The 16,877-nt window shown below is 31.8% G+C and overlaps 3 protein-coding genes across 3 annotated transcripts; 2 read left to right on the plus strand and 1 right to left on the minus strand.

Moving 5' to 3' along the window:
• The first annotated feature begins 737 nt into the window (after positions 1 to 737).
• On the plus strand, positions 738 to 1,448 carry LOC133676072 (agamous-like MADS-box protein AGL103). Its single transcript, XM_062097645.1, has one exon. The coding sequence runs from the start codon at positions 738 to 740 to the stop codon at positions 1,446 to 1,448; it is 711 nt and encodes a 236-aa protein (XP_061953629.1).
• A 342-nt stretch (positions 1,449 to 1,790) lies between these two features.
• Positions 1,791 to 5,663, minus strand: LOC133676123 (phosphoenolpyruvate/phosphate translocator 1, chloroplastic-like). The gene is made up of 9 exons (XM_062097708.1): positions 5,094 to 5,663; positions 4,730 to 4,852; positions 4,471 to 4,623; positions 4,222 to 4,307; positions 4,009 to 4,093; positions 3,712 to 3,831; positions 3,538 to 3,606; positions 2,433 to 2,562; positions 1,791 to 2,317 (listed from the first exon to the last, which is right to left on the minus strand). The coding sequence occupies exons 1-9, from the start codon at positions 5,499 to 5,501 to the stop codon at positions 2,241 to 2,243; spliced, it is 1,251 nt and encodes a 416-aa protein (XP_061953692.1). The 5' UTR covers positions 5,502 to 5,663; the 3' UTR covers positions 1,791 to 2,240.
• A 5,834-nt stretch (positions 5,664 to 11,497) lies between these two features.
• LOC133676331 (heat shock 70 kDa protein 10, mitochondrial-like) lies at positions 11,498 to 13,605 on the plus strand. Its single transcript, XM_062097995.1, has 5 exons — positions 11,498 to 11,663; positions 12,158 to 12,234; positions 12,326 to 12,404; positions 12,490 to 12,717; positions 12,895 to 13,605. The coding sequence occupies exons 1-5, from the start codon at positions 11,589 to 11,591 to the stop codon at positions 13,282 to 13,284; spliced, it is 849 nt and encodes a 282-aa protein (XP_061953979.1). The 5' UTR covers positions 11,498 to 11,588; the 3' UTR covers positions 13,285 to 13,605.
• The last annotated feature ends 3,272 nt before the right edge of the window (positions 13,606 to 16,877 follow it).

The raw sequence follows: 16,877 nt of genomic DNA on the forward strand, positions 1-16,877 counted from the left end.
CTTTGATTACAGAATTATTCTCAAGATTTGCAAGGGAACCTTGAATTCTTGAATAAGACTAAAAATCCTTCCTTTTTCTTTTTTATACTCATTTGATTTTCAGTTCAATACATATCCACATTTTCTAAAAACATTAGATTATATAATTAATTTCTTTCTGATTGTTAGTTTACAAGGTAAAATCATTCTAACTCTTGAGGGATTTATAATGATAAAACCTCCATGGAAGTACTGAGATGTTTGTTCTCTAGCTTTGGAATTAAGAATCTTTGGATGTGGCTTCTGTTAAATCTCTTGAAGATCTTCTCATGCAAGCACTGATTAAATGTGGTAAAGACATGGTAATAAGTAAACATTAAAAAGATTAGCAGTTAGGAAATTAATGGCAATTATGAGTTAATTAATCCTTAATTAACCCTAAGTCCCAATAAATATGAATTTAGTTAGTTAATCGGTTGTTTGAGAAAAAATCCGAATTCATTAAGGAAGAATTATGCTGTCTTTCCTTGAGAAAAGCAAATAAGCCAAAATCTAAAGCCAATTCAGTTTCGAATTTTCTTTTTCTTTTCTTTTCTTAATGTCGGCAGGAAGCTAGAGAAACCCTAATAGAAACAGGAAAAAAAAAAAGGCGGATTTCAGTCTTTTCCCTGACCACAAGTCTGTGATTTCTCTATTTATTCGCCAGTGCTATTGCTCTGATCAGCTCTACTTTGTCTTTGTTTCTTTTCCAATACGCAATGGCTACAAAATCACAGAAAACGGCTACAAGAAGAGAGAAGTTCATGAAAAAGATTAATGAGGGTAACAAAGAAACCCAAGCAGTGAGCTTCTCAAAGCGAAAGCCAACCTTGAAGAAGAAAGTAGAGGAGCTTAAGACCTTGTGTGCTGTCACGATTTGCATGGTCTGTTTCGGTCCTGATGGCACCGTCGAAACATACCCAGAGAATGCAGCAGAGGTTAAGAGAGAAATCGGGTTCTACAGAGGACTTCATGCCATGCAGAAACGTGAGTTCAACCTCCTGGGTTATTTAGAGAATGTCAAGGGAAAGCTTGGATTGAAGAGACAGAAGGTGAAAAGGAAGAAGCTCGAAGCATTGGCCGAGAGTTTTTCAAATCAAATCGAGGGGTTAAGTGGGGATGCTTTCTTGCACTTCGTTGAAACTCTAGAGAAAAAGTTGGTGGGTTTGAGGGGGCAAATCGGAGATCTGTTAGGCATCCGCGGTGAGAAAGGACAAGCAAATGCTCATGGCAATGATAATACTGATCATGCTTTGGTCCCTTGTGATCGTGCTGTTCCGGAGCCAATAGATGCAAATAACTGTATCTTCATGGTTGAAAACATGTGTGCAAACCCCATAGTTGATGAAGATTTAGCAGAGTACTTCTGGGATTCAGAGCTATTGAAGTTAGCAGGATTCGAGTGCCAGCCCATTACTCCTGAGCAGTAACGTTGTCAGCCACCTGAGACACCAGGTCTTAGTCAGTGGAAGCAGTTTCAGGTGAATCCCCGATTGTGGTAGCTCAGGGGTTTCTTTCTCGTTTTTTCATTTTTTATTTCAGTGTAATGATAGTTATTTTCAGTCAAAGCAAACTGATTTATGATTTGAAAAAGTGCATTGAAGTGGTTGATTTTGTGTGTTTTGCCCAGATGATAAAAAGCTTGAGGGAAACGAAGAAACCAAACCAATTAGTGAGACAATAGTGGCCATTTTTCTCTTTTTTTCTTTTTATGAATGCCTTAATTTTGTTTTTCATCGAAGATAACACCTGATTAAAAATCCAGGATCGGATAAACCACAAAGGCCGGCATTTCATGTTCAGCTCAGCTATCATAAAATAATTGTGAATCATTTGAACACTCCCTCACCACCAATGAACTGGATTTTGCACAAAGCTTCCAGTCTGCCTGGAAAATCCATCGAATGCCACAGGCGGCCAAATGCTTATTTCTTAAAGACAAGTTTGGCAGACTTGAGTCAGGATATATAGCAGGGGAAAACTATAAGTTCTTTCAGAGACGACAACAATTTCTTAACGGCAACTTGCTTGCACCCTGCAAATTTTTGATTGGGTGTTCACAAGATAGTAGAACCAGCCCGGGGAAAAAAATAAAAAACCAAAGTACAGAAAAAACCTAAATGAGTTCCTCGCCTGATCTACAAAACATGTTCTTGAATGCAATAATATGGATGCTATCATCTAATGACCCAAGTGTAATAGCAGAATCTCTCCCCGGAACTTCAAGCTGTCTTTGGCTTTGGCTTAATGCGCTTCACTCTTGAATACAGGAAAACTCCAGCAAGAGCAACGCCAGTACCTGAATGGAAATCATGGGAAGAAATCATAAGAAAGGAGGAAGGCGTGATACAATGAAACAAGCATGCAAGCAAATTAAGGAATGAATTGCTGTGACATCAAAACATGAATTTTACCAAGTGAGTTGATAGGCGAGACAGGTGTCTTGAAGAAGATGACGGAGCTCACAATGACAACCACACGCTTCACGCAATTACCAACTGAGTGTGTAACAGGGGATACCCTTTGCAATATCATATAGGAAACCTGCAGTGTATAATCCCAAAAAGATCAGACTTGGCTATTTTAAAAAAAGAAAGTTATTTACAAAGCACAACTTCCTTTATAATGGCACACATCACTTGGACAAACAGTGACCTCTTACAGCCTGTATTTTATAGAGAAACAGGGCCGCAACCATATGCATGCAGTTGCACACACTTCTTATTTTAATTTCAAGTTGTTTAACCTCCTTAACTCCCAACACCACCCCAGCAGGGATCAATTGCACTGAGCACATGAAGAGCGATTTTTTTTTTTTTTTCATTTTTCCTTGCATAACTAGTTGAACATAACAGGTAGACAAAAATAATAAAATAAAAACAAATACAAGGCATGTACAACCTTTTATATCATGGTACCAATACACTAATAGCAGTCAGAAACTTGAAGAGTTCAATAATCCCAGAACAAAGATAGCAATTACAAACAATAGAGGAGTTCAATGCCTAAAGAAAGTTTGTGAAAACCTTTTTTGGCATAAACCACTATCCTATGTTAAAAAGGCAAGGACAACAGCGATTTCCCAACCTCTCTCACCAAAACAACAGATCATAGGTTAGAAAAGAAACAATCAAGAACCTAGAAAGACTTGAACAGCATAGAATTACTACTTTTCCAAATCAAGAGGGGAAATTTCGCACATCTGGGTGTCTTACGCAGTGACATGTAGACATTTTCCAGCACATAAGCAATGTTATCCAATTGATTTTCCACAAATATTTAGTCCAATAAAACAACCCGAGAAGTAAAATGCTCATAAGAAGGCAAATTTCCATGGTGAAGACAAATTAAAATATAAAGATGATTACTTTCAAAAATACAAGATGAAAGTACTACAAAGACAGAAAAACATAATCGACAAAACCCTAGAAAGGTAAAAACAAAATATTCTTTAGGAATAGATGACCTATGAGTTAGGAGAAAAAAAAGATAAACATCAAAAACACAAAGCAACCTTACCTGTTGATAGGCATGGAAACACAGCGCAGCAATAAGAGACCTGGTGTATACCTGTTTAACATTCAATCCCTGTCACACAAAAACAGATAAGCATATCAGACAAGGACTCATATCGAGTATGCTTTTTGATTAACCAAGAATTTTGTTACAAATTTTTTCTGCAGAAGAACTCACAGCAGATTGGAGGTATGCTGGAGTAAACTTGACACCTTCCATGAAGATAGTCACAGGGGCTAATAAGACAAGTGACATGATTGTTATGATGGAGAAAAGAGTAATGTTGTCCATAGATTCCTGTTCATGAACAAACCATTAGTCATGCACCAATCTAAAGCAAATTGAAGTACCAGAATATTGCAATACGAACCAACTATGGAAATGTTTAGTTCAATTGAGAAGCAAAACCAAAATGTTCAGTCCAACATGTACCAAAGCCATGATGAAGTTGTGAATATGGGAAGGCAGAATTACCTCATTCTTAACCATAACTTTTTTGCTGAGGACATTACGAGATTGGTTTGTCAAATTAGAAGCCATTGCACTCCAAAAACCGGCCCTTTTGAAATACACAATGATAAATTCGTAATAGCTTGCATCAGTAACAGCTCAAAATAAAGTGCATCCCTAAAATTTTGAGTGGCTGTGACTGTAATTATATAATGACTAGACATAAGCATCCCTTACCAATTGAAAGAGGCCTCGGTGACTGAGGCAAGCGCCACTCCACCAACAATTGGTAAAAGGGAACCAACCACCCAGAGGGTAGGCATCTGGTACAGAAAGATAAAAATTAGAGCTAAGGCAACTTAACCAGTATTTGACAGAAACAGTAATCATTCAAACCGTAACAGCAACATTAGCTACTAAAATGAACATAATAGTAAACTCCCTATCCAGGAGATGCAAAAGATGAGAAAAAAGAAAGAACTGTACCTCCCCTAGAAACATAGCGGAGAGGACAACCGAGAAGAAGGGCTCCATAGCTTTGATAGTGTGAGTAAATGAAACAGCCACCTTTCCAAGACTCATATTAGTGAAAAGGTTCCCTAGGGTGTGAACCACCGCCAACGGCAGAATCATAGCAAGCTACTCAAATTAAAATAATAATAATAATAATAAGTCTCCCTCCCGACAACAGAAAGAATGAATCACGCATAAATTAGACGTTACAGCTGCATCATAAATCACATACCTGCGCACCACTAATTTTCGGCTTTTTATATAGATTGAAAGTCCACATAAAAATAACTAATACCGTCCCAACAGCAAACTGAACTGCAGTAACAGTTACTGGGTTTGGGAATACCTTCAAAACCTGTGAAAAAGTAGCATAACAAAATCGTCTTTATCAATCTACATTAATCTAAGAAAAACTAATAATATTTTCATTTTCATTTTCTTTTTCTGAATAATCAGTATGGTTAATTTGAATCAAAATTAAAGAAAAAACTTAATATATTGCTAAATTTGAAAAATGATCTAAGCATTTCCAGTTCATAATTTATTCCAATATAATTTAAAAAAAAAACAAAGAGAGAAGAAAGGAAAAGACGAACCTGCTTGTTATAAATATTGAAGTAGATATTAAAAAGATACCAAAGGCCAAACAACAAACCAAGCTCTAAAGTCTTGACCAGACTACTCTTCTCCTCTCCCCCGCCAGCACTCTCTGGAACAGCCGTAGCTCTCACTTCAAAACGCTCCGTTTTACTCTCGGAGACCAAGGGAGGCAACGGGTTCCAGGGCCGTGAAAGAGACGAGTTGGAAGCAGAAGACAAGGACCAGGATCGGCGTGGGAAAACGACATTGTTAGAGTCGAGATCGTATCGTTTTGAAGACGAGAAAGCGCGAATTGGATCGAATCGAGGAGGAAGCGAATAGGTAGTAGTAGAAGAAGAAGAAATTAGGCGTCGTGGTTTGAGGAGAGAGGGAGAAGGAGAGAAGGTGAAGGCTGTGCTCTGCATTTTCGAGATCCGAAGGAGCAGAGACAGAAACAAGAGATACAGAGTCTTATGTTTGGTGCGTTAGAGAGGGAGAGTTGTGTTTGGTTTTTGTAGTTGGGAGGGAAGCGTTGGAGAGTCCGTCGAGGGAGAGAGTTTCTTCTCTTTTAATTTTTTTTCTTTTCTTTTCCTTTTTATATATAGGTTGGAAGGAAATGTTAGGTGGCTGCATCGGGCAGCACAAGGAGAGGACTGTGATCTTTCTCTTTTTTTTTTTATTATTATTATTATTATTATTATTAATGAAGAAAATAGATCGGAAATGGTGGACATTTTTGGGAATATTTAATATTTTAGAATTTATACTGGTAAATAAAACAGAGAGAGATTCTGGTAAATTTATACTGGTGATTTCTCCAACCTCACAATTAGTCCCCGATTTATAACCCATTTCGCAGCTAGATCCCTGATTACATAGAAATCCTCAATTTGGTCCTTCTGTCGACCAATGTGCCTACCATCATTGTCTAACGTTGTAGATAGGCTAATATATTTTTATAGACGAGGCCTTGTCGCCAAACTAGTATATTAAATAAGAAAATTTATAATTTTTTATTTAATTATTGAATTAAATTTAAATTTTTGCACAAGATCTCTGAGATTCAATTCTACGAAGGACCAGTATTCTCGATCCATCCATTACATGAATCTCCTCAATAGGTTGTTGGAAGTGAGGGCCAGGAGCCCCCCATTATTCTTCCAAGATCCAAAACACTCCCCAATTTGAGTGTAGAGTGTGGACAAAACACTGCCCAAGTGGGATGTAGAGGGTGGACAGAACATAAAATAAAAACTGGTCAGGTGGGGACTGTATTTTGACGTTTAGTGCTGGAAACTTTAGTTAAGGGTATTTTTTAAAGTGTTTTTTATCTATAAATATATTAAAATAATATTTTTTTATTTAAAAATAATTTTTAATATCAATGCATTAAAATAATTTAAAAAATTAATTTTTTTAAAAATACTTTTCAAATTTAAAAACAAATATGGGAAAGGGGGGAAGGGCTTCAGAGATCTATCTTTGTTGCCAGATTTGAAAGCTATTTCCACCAACCGGCATTTTGATTAGGAAAACTATCATTTAGTGCTCGGTGACGTTCACTGGGCACGTGAGATCTCCAAGATTTTGTCGAGGGAGTGAAAATGGTGAAAATGCTTCTTGCTTGGTTGGTGGCATGGTGCTGCCTGCTCTCCGCCTCTACCACTTGCTCGGGCTCACGATTTTGTTAAGCATGGCCTGCTCCGGCGAGCTTGGAGATTCTAATCAATTTTCATACCCATCTAAAAATAATGTCAAAGATCGAACAAAATCTGAACTTTCGCTCACCCAAATTAGGACACTACTAAAAAAACTGGAAACGTGCAGTCCTCAATGTGGAGAAAACTAGGAGATTTCAGAAGAAAGACAACATAGAAGAAAAATACTAAGATAGAAGGCTTAAAAAAAAAACTTCGCTAGAATGGGAAATCATGCATGAAAGAGAGGGTTACATATCGTTATGACGGTGATAATGATAATAATAATGATAATTAAAATTTTAAAAAAATAAATATAAAAAATTAAATTAGAGATTTGTGCAGCAATAAAAACAATTTTTTGATCATCAATTTCATTTATTAATAGAATTCAACAAATCAAACTTTATGCCTCATATGTCAAACCCTCCAAACCAAAAAGGTGTGCTCCCTTAGCTATCTTTTAAAATTTGACCAAACAAGGCAACAACTAATTACTAGCACATATGGTACGGTGGTGTTAATATCAATAAAAAAAAATATTCTTATCATAGGTGGAGGTGAAATCCACCTAAGTTGATTGAAAATAATTAGGTCTTTTAATGACATAATGCAGATGATATTGTCCTCGAAAGCAAAAAAAAAAAAAAAATTTAAAAGGTTATACGAGGACAATTTAGTCTCATATAAAAGTACGGTTGAAATTGTTTTTAACTCAGAAATATATTAAAATAATAATTTTTTATTTTTTAAAAATTATTTTTACATTAAAATGTTTTAAAAACATCAAAAAAATATTAATTTAAAGTAAATAAAAAAATAAAAATAAATAAATTTTTTTCAAAAACACTTTTAAAACGAAAAAACAAATAGGATTAAAAACTCTTCAATACAAGAAAATATTAAACTTATATAAAAAGGCTTTATACCTTTTCATATTGATTTTTTTTATAATAAACAAGTTAATATGGGTAATTTGGTCTTTTAACAATATACATATTATTAAAAGAAATTGTTAGCATACGTCAATGAGTGGGATGCGTGTGCGGCTTCACCCCACCACCAAATGTGTTTTTTCTTGATTTTTTTTTAATTTCATCATTTAACATTATGTTTATATTAAGTTTTTTTATTATTATTATTTTCAATTTCATCATTCAATATTTAGTTCATTTTATATTAGTCTTTATAATTTATTTCAGTTTGCTTTTTATGATGTTATTTCAGTCTTAAATAAACATCATGATATTTTGCTTATGCTTAATTTTACGAGTATATATTTCTGTTATCGTATTATTAAGCAAAAAATAAAATTATCAAACCCAGCAAAGTTCATAACCAGGGTCACGGATTTGTCAAGTTAAGCCATGAATCTTGAGTCAATCCAATACATTAACGTCCTAATATTAAAAAAAAAGAACTTTTTAAGTTTTTTAAAACCAAACCATATTATCTTTTTTACTTTTTCTTTAGATTATTTTTATACATATCAAGTCGGCTAAGTTATGTTGGAGAAATTCTCATATAATTTAATTTTACATTAAAAAAAATTTAAAAATTAAATCAAGATATTTTAAAGTTAACCCGCTAATTTGGATTTAATAATAATGCTAGACACTTTTCTGATTTATTTATTTATTGAAGTTCAATTTTTATTTATTTTTTATTATGTAACATGAAGCATATATAGCGCACAGAACTATAAACTAGTGACATCTAAATTACGAGGTATTAATTCATCAAACAACCGACTGTTTTCCATTTTTATCGCCGTTGGAACAAGCACAGCCTCAGGATACGAAGAAACAAAGTTCCATGTCCATATGGATTATCGAAGAGAAGATGAACAACAATGCCTGGACTTGTCTTCTTTCTATTATGTGCATGGAAGTTGTAATACTAAATTAACAAAAATCTAAGCAGTGTGGCAAACCTATTATACAAAGGCGTGATTCATTCTCAATCAAAAAACTAATGAATTTATATTTTTATTATTGATAAAAATAAATAAATTAGATGAACTGGTTTTAAAAGATAAAATGGTCTTTTCATGGAGTCAGTGTATTATTTTATAGCTATTAAAGGGTAACTTGGTTATTTTTTTAATTTTTTGCTTAGTAAAATTACTTTAATATTTTTAAAAATAAAAAAATAAACACACTTAACTATAATTTAAGCGCATTTTAGTTTGTTATTTTTTAAATGGAGTAAAATGACCCAATTGTCTTTATTATTAAAATTCTTAAAGCATGGCTTTATAGGGGTTTGTGTAATTTCATAAAGTTTTTGTTGTAGTAATTATTTGGTCATAAGAAAAATACGATAATTTGATAAAAAAAATAAAAAAATTTTATATTTTATAAACATTGCACGTGACAATATATCAGTTGCTTTCGAGTTGCATGTGCAGCTAACTCTAGCAAAGAAAAACTTTATCTTGTCATGTCATTTGACTCCCTCGACGTTCTTTTTCTCTAAAGATGGCGTGTGTTCGTTGATTCTGAACAGATAGTCGCCACCGACATTTTTTATATTTTCTTTTCTCTCTCTCTTTTCTTAAAAATCATATTAGCCATTTAAAATTCCTAGGTAGTCTCTTTAGTTGTGCATATTTGAGTATCGATCCTTATTCTGTTGATTTTGAATTTTTGTCCATTACTCTTTTGTAAGTTTTTGATTTTTTTCTTAATTTTATAATTAAATCTAAATTTTTTTTTATTTTTTTCAATTCTAGTCCTAATTCTTTTTATTCATTTTCTTTTTCTTGCTCTTTTTGTAAACTTTCAATTGTTTCACTTTCTTCTTTTCATAAAAGATTCTAATTTGTTTTTTTTTAATTTAATCTTTTTATGGTTTCTTTCTTTTATTTCTTTTGTGAAATTGATTTTTTTTTAGCTGAACCCTTCAATCCAAAATTACCTATCCTCTCATTTTTTTTTTTTAATTTGATACTCATTCTTTTAATTACTATTTTTTCTTTTGAATCCTTTTGTATAATTGATTATTTTTTCAATTTCATCATTTGATATTTTATTTATTGAAAATTAAGTTTCATGGTTTTTCCAGACTCAGTGCTTCTGATCAAAGAATCTGGATCACAGGTTTTATAAGCTAACTCGAGTTAATGCTATTTTTTTACTTATTTTACTTTTTGATCTCATTACTCAACATTGATTATTTTATACAATAGGCTTCGTGGTTTTCTTTGTGTTTTTTTCTATCAAGTTATCTTGATTTTATGACTTGGCTTGTGGGTTTGACGAGTTAGTCATGGTAGACTTGTGCCTTTTCCTTTTTACTTCTAGTTAATCATTCTTCTTTTTGATCCTTTTGTGTAGTTTATTTATTTATTAACTTTATCCTTTAAAATTTAGTTTGTTGGGAATTGGGCATTGTGATTTTTTTATATTTAGTTTTTTGATCAAACGACTCAGATTACAAGTTTTATAAGTTAACAATGTTTTTTTTTTAAGTTTTATAAGTTAACAATGTTTTTTTTTAATAAAAAAATTGGGTTTTATGATTTTCTTCATCTTTCTTTCTATCCAGTTACCTCGAATTCATAACACATCTCGTGAGTTTGATAGATTAACTCGGGTGGATTTTAGATTTTTTTCTTCTAATAATTGTTATTTTTTTTTAATTCTTTTGTATGATTAATTTATTTTTTAAAATTTTATTTATTAAAATTTAATCCGTTAAAAATTAGATTTTAAAGTTTTTTTAAATTTAATATTTTATATTAAATAACCCGAGCCACATATTTAATAAATTAACATATATTAATATTATTTCTTTAATATCATTCGATAGTGGTTTTATGTCGCTAGGTTTATTCTCAAGAAACAAGTTAGAAGTGTCTTTGATTTTAATATAAACATCTTAAATATTTTCATCCATTAATTTTTTATTTGTAATAATTTGGTCCCTATATCAATTTCCACAGATAAATAAATAATGGATGACATAAACATATATATAAAAAAAAACCAAAACCACTTTGTTCTATATCCAATAACTGTATATAATATAAGGGTGGTATCATGTTTTTCCCTCGGTATGTTAATCTTACTCTATAATATACTTTTATTATTTGGATATACCAAAATATCTATAATTAAATAATAATATTATTTTTTTCTTAAATAATGATGTGTATTAAATGCTGGTGTTAAATTTGTATTTAGAAAGTGTTTTTTTATTAGAATATTGAATTTTACTTTTATTTTCATCACCTACCATAAAATATAATTTTCTCAAAATAAAAGTCATACTATTTGTTTTTGTTAAATAACTTTTTTAGTGTTCCACCTATTATACACCAATAAAATATGAATTTAAAAAATATATAGTAATAATTTTTTTTATTTTTTTATTTTTATACACTTGTTTTTTATTTTTAATAATTAAGAGAATATCAATAAAATTTAATTATGTTCAAGTAAGATATTAAAGATGATGGGCGATGTAGTATATTAATAAAACTTGTAATAAATATAGAATGAGATTAATAATTTGTGAGGCGAGGATAACATCTTTCTAATAATATACAATAATAATTAATTTTTTAAGCATAGGAAAATGATTAAATTGGGGAAAAAAAGTAAATAGAAGATAAAGAGGATGATAATGAGATATATAAATAAAAATAGTAAGAGAACCAAAGTAAAACAATCAAGAGAGTACAGGGACCATTGAAACCATTCGGTGTATTTTGCCGTCAGCAAAGCCTGTAAATCCTTTTTGACAAACCTCTACAAGAGTCTCCGCGTCCTTCTCCGCCTCCAACCCGTAGATTCGTAGATCTCTTCACTTATGGCCACCGCTGCTCTCCTCCGCTCTCTACGACGCCGTGACGTCGCCTCCGCTCCTCTTTCGTCCTACAGAAGCGTACGTCTCTAAACATTTCCGCTCCTTTTCTTCTTCAGTTTTATTGATTTGGTTATTTGTTAGAGGAGATCAAACCGATACTTTAAATTGATGCTTGAGGGGATAAATAAATGATTAGTTTTTTTTTGTTATGGTATTTCAGAGAGTTGGGCCCTTCAAGGATTTATCTGTGTTGGGTTTTTTTCATTTGATTTCTTTACATAATCACTGTTTTTTAGGATATTAAAGCTTTTATTTTGTATTTATTTTCGTGTTTAACTCTTAATGATCAGCTGAGATGTTTTATATATGTAAGTTTTAAATGCTAAAGCTTTGGACGCTGTTAATTTAATCGTTTTTCATCTATACTTGTGAGAAAAAAAAAGATAATGATTGTGTAAATGCTTTGTTTTTATGAATCCATAGTCGTTTTTGGTCTGGCTCATTAAAATCTGTTTGAGAATTGAGGCTGAGATTGTGAAATGGCTGAGTTTTGGTGTTCATCCCTTGTGCAGTTGACTAATGATGTGAGTCCAAAGTGGGCTCCTTCTAATTTCAGCCAAAATTGGGCTGGTTTGTCAAGAGCTTTGAGGTAGCTTATTAAGTTTTTGGTGGTTGTATATGTTTCTATTCGCCGTTCTTTTCTATTTGCTGAAGTATTGAGTGTTTCCTATTCTGTGTAGTGCAAAACCTGCATGTGGAGATTTTATTGGTGTTGATCTGGGTACTGCAAATTCATGTGCTGCTGTTATGGAAGGGAAGGTAAGAATGGCTTTTGTTCCAATTGTTTATCTGTTTGGTTTTTATTAGGCTTTCTTTTCCTTATTAATTCCATGACTGTGTACAGAATCCCAAAGTTTTTGAGAATGCTGAAGGATGTAGGATAACCCCCTCAGCTGTTACCTTCTCCCCAAATATAGTAGCTGGGATCTTTGGAAAGAGCCCAAGCAAGGGAGTAAACCCAGTTGGGGCAGTGGCTATGGGAGCTGCAATTCAGGGTGGAATTTTACGTGGAGGTGTCAAAGAATTGCGTCTCCTTGATGTTGCTCCCTTGTCACTTGGTATCAAGACACGGGTGAGTCTTTATTGCCAAATCTGTGCTCAAATATTTATCTTAAAAAAATTTAAATGTGGGAAATAAGTTGCCATGCCTGTGCTAGTGTCCATGCGGCCCTCTGTTTGTGATATTTGTCTGTTCTATGTGGCCCTGTGCCCAGTTATACTTCTCTGATTCATTTTTTTGGGACCCCAGGTTTTCTCCACAGGGACTGACAACAAGACCCAGGTTACGGGTATTCCACCACCTCCCAGGGGCACGCCTCAAATTGAGGTGACCTCTGACATTGATCAACCTAATACCTCACATATCCTTCGCCCATTATCTCCTCATCTTCCTGTTTATAGGCCCCAGGTTCATTCAACATTTTCCATTGTCAATAGAATCTCCGGGGCTTACCTATCTGCTCTAGTTTTGTTTTTTTGTCTTATTTGTCTGAAAGCGGGTTCGATTTGCTTCACCTATTATAATTTCTACCAGTTCCTCTTTTATTCATCCAAGCTGATCCTACCTGTCGTCGATGTTACCGCCGCCCTTGCCCTGACCTATCATCTGTTTTATGGGGTTCGTCATTTACTGCATTGAAGGATTTCTCTTTATTCAAATAAGGAGCCCTCAAATCAAAAAGCGGTCCCTTTTCCCTTCCTTGCTGAAAGGGGCAACCCTTCTCTTGATATCCGTTGTAGGGGGGGCTTCTCCTTGGGAGATTAATTTGAATGTATTAAGTCTTTTTGGTCATTTGTAAATTGAATGTGTTAGTCTTTTTGCTCGTTTGGAAACCTCCTATGGATGCTGAGGCTGAGGCCCTTTTTATTGTATCAATAACCAAATTTTTTTCTGGAAGGAGATTGTTTGTTCATTTGACAACTGCCTATCAATATTGAGGCTGAGGCCCTTTCATTGCCATTGTTGCTCACTTGCTCCACTCCGTGCTGCTGTTCTTAATCCTGTGGAGAAGAAACACTGTTAGTTTTGTTGACTTTTGTCTGGTCATAAAGATATTTACAAGTGTTTGAGTTCATTCTGGTCATATATTTGCTTCATATTTCTAGTGACCCTAGAGGGGCAACTTTTTTAATTTATCTGGAAGGATTATTCGTATGTGCACTTCATGCCTCTATGTTTATTCAGTAGTTGTGCATCCTTATTTGGACGCGTTCTATTATAATTTTGGAAAATGGCAATCTCTTAGATTCAGACCTTCTTGCGACAAGTAGCGAACAAAAATTAACAAAATATATAGGGTGTGGGAAAAATACTACAGCACTAGACATAGAGAAAGAAATAGTGAAATGATGATTTTATTTTTCATTAAATTAGCCTAGAAGATTAAGCGAAGGGGTAAAATTGTTTTTTCATCTGATTTATTTGTTATTTTTGTTTTTAAAAAGGGTATAAAGGTTTTTTTATATTTTTTTAGAATAGTAAAATACATTTAGTTTTGAGATTTTATATTTTAGCACAGTAAAATTACTAATTTACTCTTGAAATCAAATTTGATTTAGGCTTGATTTTGGGGGTATTTTTGTTTCACATTAGCTTTTATGTTATAACCAAATAAATAGAGGGGTAAATTAATATTTTACGATAGTTAAAAATTATTAAATATTTGAAGCTGCTTAGATTCTAGCGACATCCTCTTTCTCTATCAAGACACATGTTTGGGGAAAATTATTATTTTTTAATTTAATTATTCAATTCAAAATTATTTATTCTTTTTTTTTCTTATTTTTTCAAACTTAATTTACATTCTTTTAATTTTTATTTTATGTTTTTAATTTTTTTTAATTTCATCTACATTTACTTCTTTTTTTTTCAAGGTTAGGTTAGGGCTTCGTGGTTTTTTTTAAATTTAATACTTGTAATCAAACGACTCAGGTCATGAGTTTTATGAGTTAACACGGGTTTTTAGTTTTTAATGGATTTATTTTCTTTTTCAATCTCATTATTTGATGTTTATTTTTTTAAAAAATAGGCTTCATAGTTTTTTTTTTGTTTTTTTATAAGGTTATCCTGATCTTATGATATATAACCCATAAGTTTGATGTATTAATTTATATAGATTAGCTCTTTTTTGTCTTTTAATTACTTTTTTTTTTAAAGATTTTTTTATGTTATTGATTTTTTTTTTAATTTTATCTTTTAATATTTGATTTGTTGGGAATTGATTTACATTTTTTTTTTTTTATATATGGTGCTTGTAATTCCTTGGAAAAACAGTGTACTGCAGTAATTGTTTCTGTAGTTTGTTTGTATGCGGACGTTCTCTTCTATTCTGGTCCTTTCCTTGAAACATGTCGTATTTCTAATTTTCTACCATGGCAGTTAAAATCCGGTGTATTTTTGGCTCAAAGACATCTCTGTAATTGCCCAATATTATGACCATCTTAATTGCCTTTCTCTTTGGCATACTGCAGTTCCATGTTCCTGAGGGTGTAACGTTTTAAGTTGTGTCAGCAGAATTTGTCTGTGTGCGTTGGATTTAAAGTATTTTTTATTTAGATATATATTAAAAAATATATATTTTTTTATTTTTAAAAAATTATTTTTAATATTAGTATGAATTTTTTTTTGTTTTTATCCAAGTATTCCAACATCTTTTTAAAAGGTAAGAATAGTTTCGTTCGGGATTCGTGACTATTCTTCTTAATAAGTGTTTTTTTTAGGAATCGAACTTGTATTCATCCTTGCAGGGGTATAACAGTGCCTTAACCGCTAGACTAACACTGTATTGGAATTATTTTTAACATTAGTATGGATCTGAAAACATAAAAAAAATTATTTAAAAAAATCAAAAAGTGTGTTTTTTTAAGTATTTTTAGATGAAAATTATTGGAAATTAGATTTTTTTTTTAAAAAAAAAACACAACATGGATTTTTCAACCATTTATTATATAATGGCTAAAAAGTGAGTTTGCAAATGACACGTTAATTTATTTATTTTTTGTTAAAAAAAATAAAACGAATTAAGCAAACGACGACGCATTTAGATAATTTTAAAAAATATTCAGGCCTAGGAACACGTGCCTGGACTGCCAGTATCATGCTGTTAGGCCCATGCGTCAGCCTTGGATTTCAGTGGGCCAACAACACGTGCATTTTGAAATTCCTTCAATTTTTCCTCTTTGTTTAACAAACTTGCAAAAAAATGACCCTATAAATTTATAAAGTTTAAAAGAAAGCAAAGTCAAATTGCAAGCAAGAGATGATTATTTTCTGTTTGATTTTTATTAAAATAAAATAATTAAATTAAATTTATTTTTAAAAAAATCAAAATGGGTTTAAACTAACTAGTTTTGATTTAATTTGATTTTTTAGAATAAAAACTGATTCAAACTAATTTGACTCGGTTTTTTTAGTTTTAAACTTATAAAACTGAAATCAAACTGAACCGGTTAGTTTTTTCAAAATTTAAATCGTTTTAATCATTTTTTTCACAATTCAATTTTTTCAATTATTTTTATTCAATTTTCTCAATTTTTTTAATTTTCTAACTCACCTCTAACTAGTACTTTCATAACACAGGATTCTTAAATGATATCATTAGCGTCGTGGAGAAAAGAAACGCTTCGTGCTAACTAAAACATTACCCTCCACAATTTTTATAAATTTTATTTTTTATAGAGAATATTCTATAATTTTCTAATCAACAACTCCTCTGGACATCTCTACATGTGTAAAATATGTAGCGAACACGTGCATGGAAATGTAAGAGATTTCGAACCATTGTTTATTCTTTGACCACCTCCTTTTCTTTTTCTTTTTCTTTTTTCTTTTTTCTTTTTTCTTGGACAGCAACTATTAAAAAAAAGTTTATTCTTTGTGACCATTTAAAAACTATATCCACCCGTAGGTTTTAGATTTATTCAAGCATAGCACCGTATCCTCTATGATAAAGCTAGCAAAGAAATTTTATATTATTTTATGAGTTTATTTTTAAAATACAGAAAAATTAATAAAAAAATCATCAAATATAATAAAAATACTTTCATCCAACTTAAGAAATAATTCTTTCATCAATTAAATTCTATTTGTTTTTACATTTTAAAAGTGTTTTTTAAAATATATATTATTTTATTTCAAATTATTTTTTTTGTATTTTTAAATAATGTTGAAAATAATTTAAAAAAATTTTAAAAAATAATTACTTAATGATTTTTCGTCTGTCAACCCAGCCC

This window comes from Populus nigra, chromosome 16, assembly GCF_951802175.1.
Source record: "Populus nigra chromosome 16, ddPopNigr1.1, whole genome shotgun sequence".
NCBI classification, from domain to species: Eukaryota; Viridiplantae; Streptophyta; class Magnoliopsida; order Malpighiales; family Salicaceae; genus Populus; species Populus nigra.